General features: G+C 36.2%; 1 protein-coding gene across 6 annotated transcripts in view; it reads right to left on the minus strand.

Annotated features, from left to right (window-relative positions):
- The window catches only part of FNBP1L (formin binding protein 1 like), a 126,588-nt gene that overhangs the window by 36,851 nt on the left and 73,910 nt on the right, over positions 1-15,827 (minus strand). For 5 of the 6 annotated variants that reach the window (XM_049111664.1, XM_035718005.2, XM_035718007.2 and 2 more), the window contains exons 3-6: positions 10,358-10,411; positions 8,966-9,113; positions 8,126-8,188; positions 1,299-1,403 (exon numbers count right to left, since the gene is read on the minus strand). In XM_049111664.1, the coding sequence (XP_048967621.1) occupies positions 1,299-1,403; positions 8,126-8,188; positions 8,966-9,113; positions 10,358-10,411 (370 nt within the window). Of the gene's footprint in view, positions 1-1,298; positions 1,404-8,125; positions 8,189-8,965; positions 9,114-10,357; positions 10,412-13,467; positions 13,580-15,827 lie in introns of those variants that run through there. The other variant, XM_035718008.2, reaches the window with a different exon arrangement.

A 15,827-nucleotide genomic window follows, 5' to 3' on the forward strand; every position in this document is an offset into this window, starting at 1 on the left:
GCAGGTTAAGTCTAATAATTGATAAGATGGACATATGCATTTAAAATACCAATAGTACAAGTTCCGAGACACATGTCCTCATACCACACCGTATTTGAAAAAACATAGATTTAACCATAAACTCATTGGGAGTCCATCCAAACAATGTGCCCCCCCAAAAAAATCGATATCCATTTAGCCTTAAGTAACATAAATTTGGTGTTCAAAACAAGGCAAGTCATGAAACTCAGGACAGATAAAACTCATACCTGGATTATTACATCCAATCAGAAGTAATATAATTTAAGTGGGATACTGACGAATTAACAGGTATCCAAAGAAAAACAGTCATAAGGAAATGCTAGAGTTGGAAAAATTAAAAAAAAAAAGAACAAACTGCCTTAAGATTGTATTTCCAACCATTAGGAACTTACTATCATTAGAGGTCTAAAGTCACTAAAAAATAGGTTAAAAAAAAAAAAAGCCTTACAAGTTATACCAGAAGGATTTTAAGGTAATTGTAAAACCTGTATTTTATATAATTTTATAGCTTTTAAGTGGTAAGGAAAACGGAATGCAGAAAATAAATTACTCCTCTCTTCCTTCTTAGTTTTTTCTTGTTCTTATCCTATAGAGAATTATCCTAATTTGAAAATATACCTGTTGGGCCTTTGTATATACAAAAAAGTGGAGTAAGGTTCACCTGTTATTTCAAAATCTCAATATTTCTGCTCTATCATTATGTCAAATGTTCTAAGATAAAGAGCATACAGAGGGAAGAAGGAAAAGCTAAGCAGCGATAGTTATAGGGCTGATCCTACAAAGTTTCATTACAGAACATCTGATCCAGGATCAGTTAGTGACAAGAGATTTCAGTTTCCAAAAATGAATGAGTAAATAAATGAGCGAGTTGAGTGAGTGAGTGAAACAAAGACAAATAGTTAACATCACATACCTCTGGCAGTTTGATCTTGTTTTGCCATATGTCAAGTTGGGGAGGCATATTACCCAACCCCTATTTGCACAACCCATCAACTTACTTGAGATTTTCTCTTCTGTTTTGGAATAAGATAGAAACTCAATTCTCAATAGCAACCATGTCTTTCCTATGCATTCTGAATGCAGTTAAGACATTACGATAAAGTAACACTTATTACTTTCTCAGACTAACTTATGATTTGAAGTACACAAATATTGGTATATTTGAGTTTCAGACATAGTGTTTCTCTTGGGGAAACTACCAATACAAATATTGCAACTACCCTCCATGTGCAAGGAATAATATTTTGATATCAAAGTTAGTTTAGATTATTTCTTACCTTTTCAACATCTGCCTTGGTTGCATTAGTATCATTATCCAATCTTTCGTAACTCTGTTGTGCCTTTTCTGCCTCTCTACATTCTCTTTCAAATTTCTTTTTACTCTGTTTAAAAAATTAAAATAACACACTGAGAAATAAAATTAATTTATCTTTAACTTTAAAATGCTGCCACCATATAGAATCACACTAAAAATAAAACTTTTCTAAATGAGAAAAGAAATGTTAGTATTATAATCAATCTACGTGACTTAAATTATCAGAATGTAAACTGTGAAGAAAAAAATCATAGAGCATGACTGGGTTAATATTATATCATTTACCAATTAAAAAAAATCACATCTATTTTGTGTTTTTATTTTATTATAAGCTTTCAGCTGGACTTGTTTGGTTTCTTTGGTTTTTGTGTTTGGTGTTTTTTTTTGTTTTTTTTTCTTTTTAAATGTTTTATTTATTTATGATAGTCACAGAGAGAGAGAGAGAGAGAGAGGCAGAGACACAGGCAGAGGGAGAAGCAGGCTCCATGCACCGGGAGCCTGATGTGGGATTCGATCCCGGGTCTCCAGGATCGTGCCCTGGGCCAAAGGCAGGCGCCAAACCGCTGCGTCACCCAGGGATCCCCTTGTGTTTGGTTTTGTAGGTTTCTTTGGTTGGCTGGTATTGGTGTTTGTTTTTATTCTTTTGTGGTGGGATATGGAAATGTCCCTCCAAATCAGCTTCATATTGTTTCTTCCAGGTGTCCCAGTAATACCATTAGCCCAGAACCAGGCCTTTAACATTTTTACTTAATTCAAATTACTATGACTTTGTAAAAGCTATTCACTACAGAGCCATGCGATATGTACCATAGTTCCTTTCTCGCGTACTTCTTTTTTTATTCCTGGATTTAAATTTGTTTTTTTACCTTTGCTTAGTTTTCAACATATTTTTTTTCTAATTCCACCCTAGTGTACATAGTTCTTTAAAAATCTCTCCTCAGTTAATTCAACATATTCAGAATTCTATCCATTTTATTTTCTTAATGAAATCTCTTCCAAAGGAAGTGACCTACTGAAATTTGGACTGCTTACACAAACCAAACCTATTGCAAAGTTGCTACTTAGAAATTCCCTTCATTATCACTGCAGAGAATCCTTTCCTCCCCTTGGATTTGAATCTTCTAATTCCCAATTCCATACCTTCCTCTTTTCTTGGTTCATTTCCTTTTTTGCAGGAACACATTCAACAGTAGCTTCCTAAAAGATTTGAGGGATATAACTTTCTATGTTTCTATGGCTGAAAAATACCTTTACTATCACTTTCAATTGATAAAATTTGGCTGAGTATGAAACTGTTGGGAATTGTCTTCTATCAGAAATGTGAAAGTTCTAACTAATCCACTATCTTCTAGCTTCCTGATCCCATTCTGATTCCTGATCCTTTGCATAAAACATACTTGTTTTCCTCTCTGGAAGCTGGGAGGATCTTCTCTCTCTCCTGTTTTGATATTTCATAAAGATATGTCTTGCGTGAGTCCACTGTACTGAGCACCTAGAAAATCCTTTCCATCTGTAAACTCATGTCTTTCTGTTCTGGGAAAATTTTCTTGAATTATTTTTGTCCATTTTCAATGTTTTTTCTTTTTAGAATGCTTATTGTTTTGAAAATGAACCTACAGGATGAACTCTCTACTTTTCTTATATTTTCCATTTCTGTCATTCTGCTCTACTTTGAGAGATTTCTTCAATTTTATTTTTTCTAGTTAGTTTTTCATTTCTGCTATCCTAAAGTTCTTTTGTTTTTTTGTGTTTCTTTGATAGGACCTTATTCCTAGTTCACATAGTATCTTCTCTACTCTCTTTCAGAGTATTAATAGTGTTGCAAATGTTTTGCTTGTTTTTGCAATTTTCTATTTCCTTTCACAGTCAAAGGAAAGCTGCACCCCCCTACCCATATTAGCTTTGGTCTCTAGTATTTACATTAGATGTTTTCTTTAAATGTCTTAGGATTTTTCCTTATATGTTCTTATTTTATTTATTTTATTTTTTTTAAAATTTTTATTTATTTATGATAGTCACAGAGAGAGAGAGAGAGAGAGAGAGGCAGAGACACAGGCAGAGGGAGAAGCAGGCTCCATGCACCGGGAGCCCGACGTGGGATTCGATCCCAGGTCTCCAGGATCGCGCCCTGGGCCAAAGGCAGGCGCTAAACCGCTGCGCCACCCAGGGATCCCCTATATGTTCTTATTTTAAAAGCCAACTGAAACTTCTGCAGGTAGAGATTGTGCATTATTGTCTCTTCTTCTAGGGTATTATGGCAAGGCAGTTTTCCTGGAAAAACCTATATTGCTACCTTTAAATCTTTTCTCTCAAGCTGGTTAGATTCCCAGAGGAGACTCCTCAATTTCTTACCTGGAAAAACATATTCCTTGCTACCTGTATTCTGAGAATCATTCAGAAAAAAGCAGAGGATGTCAGTATTTTCTATATACCTAACCCCTTATTAGAACAAGTTAGATGCCAATTTCTTATCTTGGGAATTACAAAACTATACAAGGGACAAATCTGGGTTCCAAACCTCCTAACTACAAGGTCAAAGGTTTAAATTTTTCACAAGGTACCTCTCTCCTCCTTTGACTTTCAGATAGAGACAAGTTTCTTTGCTGCCTCCCTCGGCCAGTGGCCAAAGTTTTTATAGTCTGCTAAAGGGTTAGTCCCTTTGAAGGTTCAAAATTTTATATAGGGATATCCATTCCAACTCTCTACAACATACAGAGCTAAAACACCATCTCTGTCCCTGTGTATTAAAACTTAAGCCCTTAGCAACAAGGTCCAGTAAACCACCACACCCCAATACCTCTGCCTCCATTCTTCAAATGCCATCATATCAGATCATACACCTACTGTTGCGGCTTCTGGTTTACCCTTAGTTTCTAGCAATTGCAGATTCCCCTTTCTCTCAGCTCTAAGAAGTTAAAATACAATAAAAAATATTTTAGCTATTATATCTAGGTATTTGTAGCTAAGAGGTTTCTGAGTTAGCTCAGATCGCTAACTAGAACCAGACATACCTGTACAATTTACAGCAAATAAATATGCTCAGAAATTCTATAAAATTCTTTAAATGTACTATTTTTAGTGTAAAACATCAAATGAAACGTACAATTTATTCAAAGCACATAAATATATCTGAATGCACATATTATTCAGTGTCTCTATTAAGATTAAATTTCCACATTAAAAATAAACTTCCACATTTACTTCTCTGGAACTCAGTTCAGAGTAGTTTTTTCTTTTTTTAAGGATTTTATTTATTTATTCATGAGAGACACACACACACAGAGAGGCAGAGACACAGGCAGAGGGAGAAGCAGGCTCCATGCACGGAGCTCAACGTGGGACTTGATCTCAGATCTCCAGGTTCATGCCCTGGGCTGAAGACGGCACTAACCTGCTGGGCCACGGGGGATGCCCTACAGCGGGGTTTTCAAATTGAGTAGCTACAGGCTACTAATTTTGTTGTGAAGCTACTATATACAAAAGTACTTTTATATTAGGTGTCCTATTATTTGTGAAAAAAAATCTTATTAATTTCACTGCAACAGCAAAAGGATCACTAGTACAATATTTAAAAAACTACTAGTACAGTAATATTAAAAATACTACTTCCTGAAAGACATCATTATACAATACAGGAATATACTCCAAAAAAGACTCTTCTTCCTTCATCATTTGTGTGACAAACCAATCAACAGCCACTGCTACTCCCTACCCTTTCTTGGAAGAGCCCATCTCCCAGTGTAAAGGCTGAAAATATACTTGTTTTTCCAGCCTCCCCACAGCTAGAGCATGGTCAAGTAATCTAATCCTGTCAAAGGCACCCCTTAGGAAGTCTGCTGGGGATTTTCTGAAAGTTTTCCCGCTCTGATAAAAAGGAATAGTTAGAAGAGAAATGAACCTCTTTTTCCTGCTTCTGCATGCAGCTGAATGAGGATGTGGTGCTAGACAGCTTGACTGTTGGCCATAAGGGGACAAGCCTGAGAAAAAAAGCCAACATGGTCAAGACAGCAAAGCAGACACAGAAAGGAGAAGCGGCTTTAGTGACATCACTGAGCTACTGATCAACTCTGGAAATGCTGCATTTCTGAGCATTTCTTATAAATTTGCATGCTCAGTTACCTGAGCCGCCTGACAGACCTGGCATCTCTGATACTTCTATCTTGGTAATCTCTCACCATTCCTTCAAAATCTTCTTTGCAGGCTACTCCTTTCTGCCCTCATCTTAAATGCCAGTGTGGCCTATTTTCATTATCCTGGGGTTAATAATTGTCTTTTTAAACTATGTTCCTCAATTTCAACACTCTGTCACTAATTCAGCCTGTGTCTCCCACTTCTTTAAATCTCCTCAATTATTTCAAAAATGTCAGGAATTTTATTTTATTTTCTTGATTAAACAGAAAGATATAGAACTAAGAAATGGGATCCTGCACATATTTCTACATATTCCACAGGAATCCTATTGTCTGTCTCCCTTACTAGACTGCAGGCTCCACAAAAAAAGGACTATGTCACTATTCACTTTTTATTTTTCACTGTTTACTTTTGTACCAGGACTCAGTACATGTCAAGGAAACCTTCAATAAACATGAATTGAGCTTAACTTACCTTTAATGGTATTTTTAATGCCTTAAAGAAATCACCCCCACTTTTTTTTTTGATGCTTCTTTCTTATGACCTCTCTAACTTTTGCTTAGTAACTGCCAATTGTTCTGAAGTCAAGTCAGCACAGATTAACAGGAATAATCTGTTGCCAACACAAGTTTTTAAAGGGACCAATGACTCATGAGTATAGTAGTCTATTATTATGTGTAAATGAAAACACACATACATATACACTCATTAGACGGCAGATACTAAGAATGCTAGTTAAGGTAATTTAAAATTTAATAAATGTAAACAGTATCTAAAAGTCTTGTCAAAACCAATTAGAATGAAAATGAAAACAAAAATGAAAGCGACAATTAACTAAGAATTCTCAATCAGCACTGGTACCTAGAATCTTACATCAATGACCTTTATGTAGAACTTTAATCTTAGAATATGTGATTTTAAGAGAAGAGATTTTAAAAGAAAAAAAAAGCCTAAAACACATATATACATGAGATTTTTTTTTATTTTTTTATTTTATTTATTTATTTTTTTAAAGATTTTATTTATTTATTCGTAGAGACACACAGAGAGAGAGAGAGAGAGAGAGGCAGAGACACAGGCAGAGGGAGAAGCAGGCTCCATGCAGAGAGCCTGACGTGGGACTCGATCCAGGGTCTCCAGGATCATGCCCTGGGCTGCAGGCGGTGCTAAACCGCTACACCACCGGGGCTGCCCACATGAGATTTTTTAAATCTCAAACTTAAAAGTACTTTTCCCAACAATCATAAACTAAATTAATTTATCATGAAAAACTCCCTTTAGCATAATTTTCAAGGAATACACAGTGTCCATAATAAAAATATCCAAGTAAAGAGTAAGCTGCTTGCTAACCTGAGACATCAGAAAGAATATATATTTTAAAGATTTTATTTCTGTATTTGAGAGAGAGAGAGAAAGCGCAAGTATGAGAATGGGGAGGGCAGAGGGAGAGGGCGAAAGAATCTAAAGCAGACCCTGTTGAAACCAAGAGTTGGACACTCAACTGACTGAGCCACTCAGGCGCCCCCAGAAAGAATATTAAACTTATACTACAGCACATCATTTGGTAGAGAATTTTAAGGAAAGGAGTCAACAATGTTCCAAGTAGACATCTTATTTTTCAAATGACTATATGCCAGAATATTTAAGAGAAACCACATCAGCAAGCCTCTTTGGAAAGTTTGGGGATTTTAAAAAAAATTTTTATTTAAGAGAAAGAGCAAGCAGTGGGAGGGGCAAAGGGAAAAGGAGAGAAATCCTCAAGCAGGCTCCTGGCTCAGCTCAATCTCCTCAGAACCTGAGCAGAAATTAAGAGTCAGCCACTCAATCTTCTCAGCCACCCAGGCAACCCCTACCCTTGGAAACTTGTTACAGTAAATAATTATTATGATTTTATAATTTTATCTATAAATACTATCAAATATTTTCTTTCTAAGTTTGAATGGTCTATGATCAGGAGCCCAGTAGTAGGAACATTTACATTATTATAGAATCACTGAACTGGAAGAAACATTTCATATAATCTAGTCCACTGTCTTAATTTTTCATACACTAAAGATGAAATCAAAAGAAATTACAAAAGGCAGAACTAGAATCTAGGACCTCTCTATCTCTGTCAAATGGTCTTCTGAGATATATCACTATTTATACCCCCATTACCCTGACCCTCTATCAATATTTTATGGTAACTCCTGAAAGTCAGAAGTATGTTCCTTTTTTTAAAAAAAATGATTTATTAGAAAGAGACAGACAGACAGACAGACATGAGTGGGAGTATAGGGTAGAGGGAGAGGAAGAAAGAGAAGCTGACACCTCACTGAGCAGGGAGCCTGATGGCAGGGCTCGATCCTAAGAGGCCAGGATCACGACCTGAGCCCAAGGCAGATGCCTAGCCAACTGAGCCACTCAGGCAACCTAGAAAGTATATTCCTAAACATTTACAGTTACCTGAAGGTTACAGAGTTGGTACAAGTATAGAACATGTAGAACAACAACAAAAAAAAAAGACAAAATGACCTTATATTCTCTATTTACACCAATGTCAAATATGAATAAATACACTGAGAAATATTAAACTCAAAAGATGTGAAGTCTAAGAGAATCTGGAGCTAAACTAGTCTACAAAATTTTATGTTAAGCATGAAAACACTATTAACTCACATTATCCATCTGTTTCCAGCACATGTCAAGGTATTGTTGAGCTTTCCGTCCCTCTTGAAGATGCTGAAGATCATAACCAAAAAACAAATAAAATGGACATAAAAATTAATTTAAATAATAAACGTCTAAATCCCCCCCAAAACCTTTATTTTTCACTGTATTCTTTCAGGGTACTAATTATATAACTTTATCAAGACTTAGGAAGAGATTATTAGTAAAGAAAAACTCTCTAAAATACATTTATAGGTATTATCTGAATACTTTAAGTATATCCTTTAAGACAGATAAAATCTCTAGAAAAAAATATATGATTTGTCTTGAATAGGGGTAGACAAATGTTTTCTACTAAGGGTCAGATAAATGTCTTAAGTTTTGCAAGCCATGTGGTCTCTTTTACAAATATTCAACTTTGCTAATATAAAACAAAAGAAGCCACAGTAAATACATAAGTAAATGAGTGGCTCTGTTTCAATAAAACTTTAGTTATAGAAAAAAAAAAAACCTTTAGTTATAGTCACTGAAATGTGAATTTCATATAATTTTCACATGCCATGAAATAGTCTTTTGATTTTCTTTACAACTATCCAAAATATACAAGCCATTCTTAGCTCATAGGAACTAAGAAAAACGATAAGCTAGATTTGGCCCATGGAGTTGTAGGTTACCAAATCTTGGTCTTAAATCCAAAAGGATCACAAATAAGCAAGAATATCTTAAAATAATTTTAGCTACAAGAAATTGAAATAGAAAATCAGTTTATACTGAACATTACTTTAAAAAGCAAAGTAATTAAGTGAAAATGTTTCATGTACTATGTAACTAGATGAAAACAATAATTACCATTTTTCTTTCAGTTTTCAGATCATGAGCATATCTCATTAATTCACCGTAAACTCTGTGCGCCATTTCTTCTGCTACTACTTCTCGCTGTCCTGCATAGTCATTTAACTCGTTAAGGATGTTAAAAAAGGCTATACACGAGGTAAACCTGATAAAAACATATTAAAAAATGATGAAATTTATATATTTTTTTCTTTAAAAATGTTTTCTGTGAGGTATGGACTGAGCCTGACACTTGACAAATTTTAACATACTCAACCTAACTCTCCACTAGTAGCTCCAAATTAACTTTGTATGAAAAGAATATCACATTTAGCTCCAGTTGTATATGTTTGTATATCTTCAAGTAGTCTTAACTTCTAAATAAAGGAATATATGGGGTCAAAAAATAATAAGAATACTACCTGCAGGCTCTTTTGGCATACTGGAATCTCTTAAGTAGCCAACTGACTGGCCTGAGCTGGGGAATGAACTTGGATTCCTAGGACTGGCAGCTGAACCTGGTGCAGAGATGATGTGCTTGCTCTCGAGGACAGAACCTGCCAATCATACCACTCAAATGCATCTCGATGGCTGATCTACAGAACAATTTTGCTATCAATTCTGGACACGGCTGCTTGTATGCCTGCCCACATCCTGAATGGAAGTAAAGTGCCATTTTGGTTGGCATCAAAGAGGGGTAAGAAGGGGCAAAAATAAGGGTAAAATAATGTGTGTGAAGGGAAGGAGAGAAACAAAGAAAATTGCTGTATTAAAATGTATAGATCTACTCTGAATACACTGCCCAAACACTCTTCCAGCTGAAGGCAAGTAACTCAGATAGGACTCCATTAACATTATACCTAAGAATCCTAACAACTAACAATTATACATAAAGCTGTATTAAGTCTAGTCTCTTCTTTCTGTATTTTAGAGCCATCCACATATCCCTGTGTTTAAGACTACTAAAAAGCTCATAAGCCAGTACTAAATTTTTATTCAGAGTTCCAAGGTTACCCTGAAAACTTCATTCCTTCCTTTTCACTATCTCTTTAAACTAGCCAGCCAAACTGTTTTAATATCTGTTAGAGTAAAAGCAAGAATCTAACAAGCTAATAACTATAACATAAAGTATGGGGAAAATATCCTTTTCTTTTCAAGACCAAATCACTCAAAGTCCTAGTCCACATTTTACTTGGAAACCCATACTTCAACTATTCCGGAAAACTGAGCCCACTGAAATATTCATTCTTATTAGAATAAATAGTAGTTCCTATTCAAAAAACTGTGATTTTTAATTAAAACTTTAAAAAATCATTATAAAGAGCTAATAGCATATTTATTTCACTAAATAACAAAAATGTAAGCTTTCTAAAATTATAATATACTGTAATAAACAGGTACAGAATTTACCTTGGTTCTTCATCTTTGGAGGAACGTTTGGGACAGTACTTCTTAACCAGATTTCTACAAAAAGAAAAAAAGATTTTAATGTATAAAAAATATTACTGTCAAAACTGATATATTCTAAAAGTTGCCAATTTCATAATATCAAAAATTTAATGATATAAATAAGACAGCAACATAATCATCTACTATCATTAACATGTGATCCTTACATTTTGTTCTTAAAATATTGAAACTTGCAAAAAGAAATGTTATTTCTGTGTTTGTGTAAGTGTAATCACAGTAATTTGGATGATTATGCTATCAAATAAGAAAAGATGTAAGAGGAAGAAGAGAAGAAACAAGGTACAAAGAACAGAAGAAACAAATTTCAATGTATGAAATTGAGTCACAGCAGAAAAAATGTGTATTTCAAAGAAATATCACCACTTTTGTGTTGCAAATCAGGAATTTTAAGATGAACTAAGGTAACAAACAGATGCTGACTCACTAACAGGATAAAAGAACAGTAGGTCAGCATCCTCCATCACTCTGCTTTTACATAATACTTAACATTCTCCCTTTTAGGCAAATTAATTACATTAATACTTGTAAATTTCTTTTCCTGCATCCACGATCATTCTACACAGTCTCAGACTAAAATACTATCTCATCTCATCTTTGCAAACTCAGGAGACTATAACATGGACTCTGAAATCAGATTGGACTACATGGGTTTGAGTCCTAGCTGTTTTGTATGGCATCCATCTATGCATCCTTGGGTAATTTACTTGCCTGGTTTCCTATAAGTGGCAAGATACAATACAGGGTTATGAAAATTAAAGTGGATAATATTTGTAAAGGATTTACCAGTGCTTTATGCCATTCTCAAAATATGGTCAATGAACAAGTAAAGGCCCACAGACTCTTTGTATCAATCCACAAAAAGCTAAGTACAGAAGTTGAGAGTAATTTTATGTTTGTTGAATCTAATAAAAAAAAATTGGTGCCTATATTTTATGTCTCTTTTTATGTCATTTTTCTAGTAAACTTTTACTGTATTTTACAAAAGCATTAATGCGCAATGACTTGGGAACTTAAAAAGAAACTAGTCCATCAACACAAATAATGAGATATACTGCTTTAACCTTTAAGCATTTAAAAAATTAATGGGCCTATGGTTTTTCAAATAAATACTTCAAAAGAATCGCTGTCTTAATTGTTTTGAAATCATTATCGATTCATTCCACTTAATTCAGCTTATTCATTCTATAATTACCTACTATATGCTAGGCACCGTGCAAGATACTGGGAACATTAGAAATGAGAGTACCCATGCTCAAGAGATTTACACTCTATTGAAAGGAGATAAGCATATATGGATAATTACAATATAATAGCATAATAAATGCTTTGATGAAGGTATACAAAAGGTGTTATGCTAGAGAAGGAAGTCTAAACACCCTGAACAATGGTGGAAAGAACAAGCAAGACACTGAGAAGGGTTAACATGTACTGAATTAATTAAAAAACTCATAGTTGGGGCACCTGGCTCGCTCAGTCAGTTAAGTGTCCAACTCTTGATTTCAGCTCAAGTCACAATCTCAGGAATGGGCTCTGCACTCAGCGCAGGATCTACTGGAGATTCTCTCTTTCCCTCTCCCTCTGCCCCTCCCCGTGCTTGCTCTCCCTCTGTCAAATAAATAAATAAAATCTTCAAAAACTTCTCCCCAAAAAAACAACTCACAGTCATCACTGGTTGTAAATAAGGTACAGGATAAAAGCCTTATGCCTTACATATACCTGTTTACCAAAAGCCTTACTAGAAAGGAGGAGAAGATGGAGAAGAAAGATCCTGAGTTTCTCTCTTCCCGTAATACTCAAGGCTACAACAACTACATACAGTGCAACTCACTCTGGGAATGCCCTGAAGACTAGCAGAACACCTGTTCTATAACTAAAGATATACAGAAAAAGCCACATCCAAAAGGAGAGTGGGGGCAGAGACACACTCAAGAACCAAAATCCCATCATGGCAACCCACAAGCATAAAGATATCACGGGTGCAGAAGTCCTCCTTGAGGAGCAAAGGGATGAAGCCCCACATAAAGTACCCTCCCACCGAGGCGATCTGCACAGGGAAAACAAGACCCCATAACATGTGACTTTGAAAATCAGCAGGACTTCATGGGAGAGCAAGAAGTCTACAGGAAACTGAGACTCTGCTCTTCAAAGAACCAGTGAATAATGTCACAGAGGCAGCAGTTTGAAAAGTGCCTGGGCCATACATGAAGGACATTTATTAGCTAATTTTGGGATGTGTGCACAGGGGTAGGGGTCCACAGGAACGTTCTCCAGGAATGCAAGTGCTGGCAGATACCATTTTTCTTGTGCTGGTTCAGCCTACTTGCCACCTAACTGGTAGCAGGCACCAGTTTTGAAACTCTCCATCTACTTTGGGAACATTGCTCACCCAGCCCTGTGTTCCCTTGCAGACCAATTGCATTCAACCTAAATGCTCTGGCAGGTACCTCTTCAAAGCAATTCCCATCCACCACATCGAGCAGGCAAGCTCAGTTGGAACAGCATCCTCCAAAGCAACTGCCACCTTACTACACCCAGCAGGCAGCCCTAGCCAGAAGAGCACCCCTCCAAAGCAATTCCTGTCCTGGGAAGCAGTTGGGGCCCAGTCACCCAACCCTCCAGCCCTTCAGTATGCCTGCAACAGTCACAGCTGGGCCCAGTGACCAGCTATACCAGAAGCTAACCACACCTACCAGCACACGTACAGCAGGCCAGGTAGGCCTCTCAGCCAGCAGGGCTGCAGCCCAGTCACATCAGGAGGGTGCACAAAACCCACCTGGGAAAATCCCTGGAGTACATGATTCTAGTGACCAGGGAGGATGGCACTACTTACATCCCAAAGAACACTTTCTACATAAGGCCACTGCCCTCAAGACCAGGAGCCAGAGGTGACCTACTATATATATGGAAAAAAACACAGAGAGACAAAAACAATAGAGGAATATGATCCAAATGAAAGAAAAGGACAAAATCTCAGAAAAAGGACTAAATGGAGCAGAAAAAGACAATCTACTTGATAAAGAATTCAAAATAATGGTCATAAAGCAGCTCACCAGATTTGAGAGAAGAGTAGATGAACTCAGAATTTGAACAAAGAGTTAGAAAATATTAAAAAAAGAACCAAGAGATGAAAAATGAAGTGAAAAATATATCAGAGGAAACAGAAGAATGAATCAACAACCTAGAAGACAGAATAGTGGAAATCATCCACTATTCTATGTTCTAGATTGTCAACAGCAAAAAAGAATTTTTAAAACAATAGGTTGGGGTGCCTGGGTGGCTCACTCAGTTAAATATCCTACTTTTGGGGGCGCCGGGCTAGCTCAGCGGTTTAGCGCTGCCTTCGGCCCAGGGTGTGATCCTGGAGTCCCCAGGATCGAGTCCCACGTCGGGGTTCCTGCAAGGAGCCTGCTTCTCCCTCTGCCTGTGTCTCTGCCTGTCTCTCTCTCTGTCTATCATGAATAAATAAATAAAATCTTAAAAAAAAAAATCCTACTTTTGGTTTTAGCTCAGGGCTCAGGCCATGCTCTCAGGGTCCTGGCATTAAGCCTGGCTTGGCCTCGGGGGTAGGGGATGGGGTGGGTGTCCAATTCCAAAGCTAAAGCACAAACAGGGGATCCCTGGGTGGCGCAGCGGTTTGGCGCCTGCCTTTGGCCCAGGGCGCGATCCCGGAGACCCTGGGATTGAATCCCACATCGGGCTCCCGGTGCATGGAGCCTGCTTCTCCCTCTGCCTGTGTCTCTGCCTCTCTCTCTCTCTCTCTGTGTGACTGTCATAAATAAATAAAAATTAAAAAGAATAAAAATAAAAAAATAAAGCACAAACAGCAAAACACTCTCATTTTTTATCACATTCCAGATCTCGGAGTTATCGTCATAAAAACAGCTGGTAAACAGCCACAGAAGAGCGCAACATAGTCTCAAATATAAGTTATCAAACCTCTCATTATGTTAAATAAAAATTCTTCAAGGCTCATAGTAATTGTGAGTTACTTTAGGCATCTGCAACAAATAAAATCTCTCTAGTTTTGGATTAATAAAGTCTCAATTTAAAGGGCCCATAAAAAAAAAAGGTGGGGAGTCTGCTTGAGAGTCTCTCTCTCTCTCTTTCAGCCCCTCCCCCTCAAATAAATAAATAAATATGATCTTTTAAAAAAATAAATAAAAATGAAAGATTAGGTTAAGAGGGTAACATCAAGCTTACTAACATTTGCATTTTCAGGGTCCCAGATGGAAGAAAGAGGGGGGATAAATTACCTGAAGAAATAATATCTGAAAATTTCTGTAACTTGGGGAATGAAACAGATATCCAGGTCAAGGAAGGAAAGAAAGCCCATAGGAGATAAACCCAAAGAGGTCCATACCAAAGTACATAATAATTAAAATGTAAAAAATTAAAGAGAGACTCTTAAAGGAGGAAGACAAAAAAGCAATAAAGTACAAGGGAACAACCACCTAAGCCGATTCACTGATTTTTCAGCAGAAACTCTGTAGCCCACAAAGAGCAGCACGATGTATTCAAAGTGCCAAACGAGGGGGAAGAAAAAAAAAAAAAATCTACAATCAAGAATATTCTACACAGAAAGGTTATACCTTTCAGAATTGAAGGGAGATAGTTTCTCAGACAAACAAAAGTCAAAGGATTTCATCACCCCTAAGTGCCCATCAATAAATGAATGTATAAAGATGATACAGGTAAAAAAAAAAAAAAAAAAGACGCTGTAGGTCATGTGTGCACTTACTCATTCCACAGGAATATTACTGTGTGAATATTATATAATTAAAATATTATTTTTATGGCATCATAAAAAAGCACCAAATCTTGCCATTTGTAACAACGCATATGAACCTAAAGGATATTATGCTAAGTGAAATAAGTTAGAGAAAGACAAATGCCATATGATTTCACTTGTATGTTTAATCTAGAAAAAAGAAAAATGAACAAACAAAACAAAACAGTAATAAATACAAAGAATATACTAGTAGTTGCTAGAGGAGGGGATGGAGGAGGTAGGTGAAATAGGTGAAGGGGGTTAACAGACACAAACTTCCACTTATAAAATAAGTCACAGGGATTTAAAGTACAGCATAGGCAAGAGAGTCAATTATACTGCAATAACTATGGAGACAGATGGTAACTACACTTATAGTGAGCACTGTTCAATGTATATAAATGTTTAACTCATTATGTTGTATACCTGAAACTAGTATGTCAACTATACTAAAATTAAAAATAAATTTTAAAAGGTTTATTAATATTTAACATATTACTACACTAGTACATGTATATTATTTATAAAAAATCGTGAACAGTGTTCAGTTTTTACACGTAAGCAATAAAAAGTTCAGAGATCCTTGGCCTAGAGAAATCAACTATATAAAACACTTTTACATAACATGCTATAATAATAAGA

Source organism: Canis lupus, chromosome 6 (assembly GCF_003254725.2).
Source record: "Canis lupus dingo isolate Sandy chromosome 6, ASM325472v2, whole genome shotgun sequence".
Taxonomy (NCBI): Eukaryota; Metazoa; Chordata; class Mammalia; order Carnivora; family Canidae; genus Canis; species Canis lupus.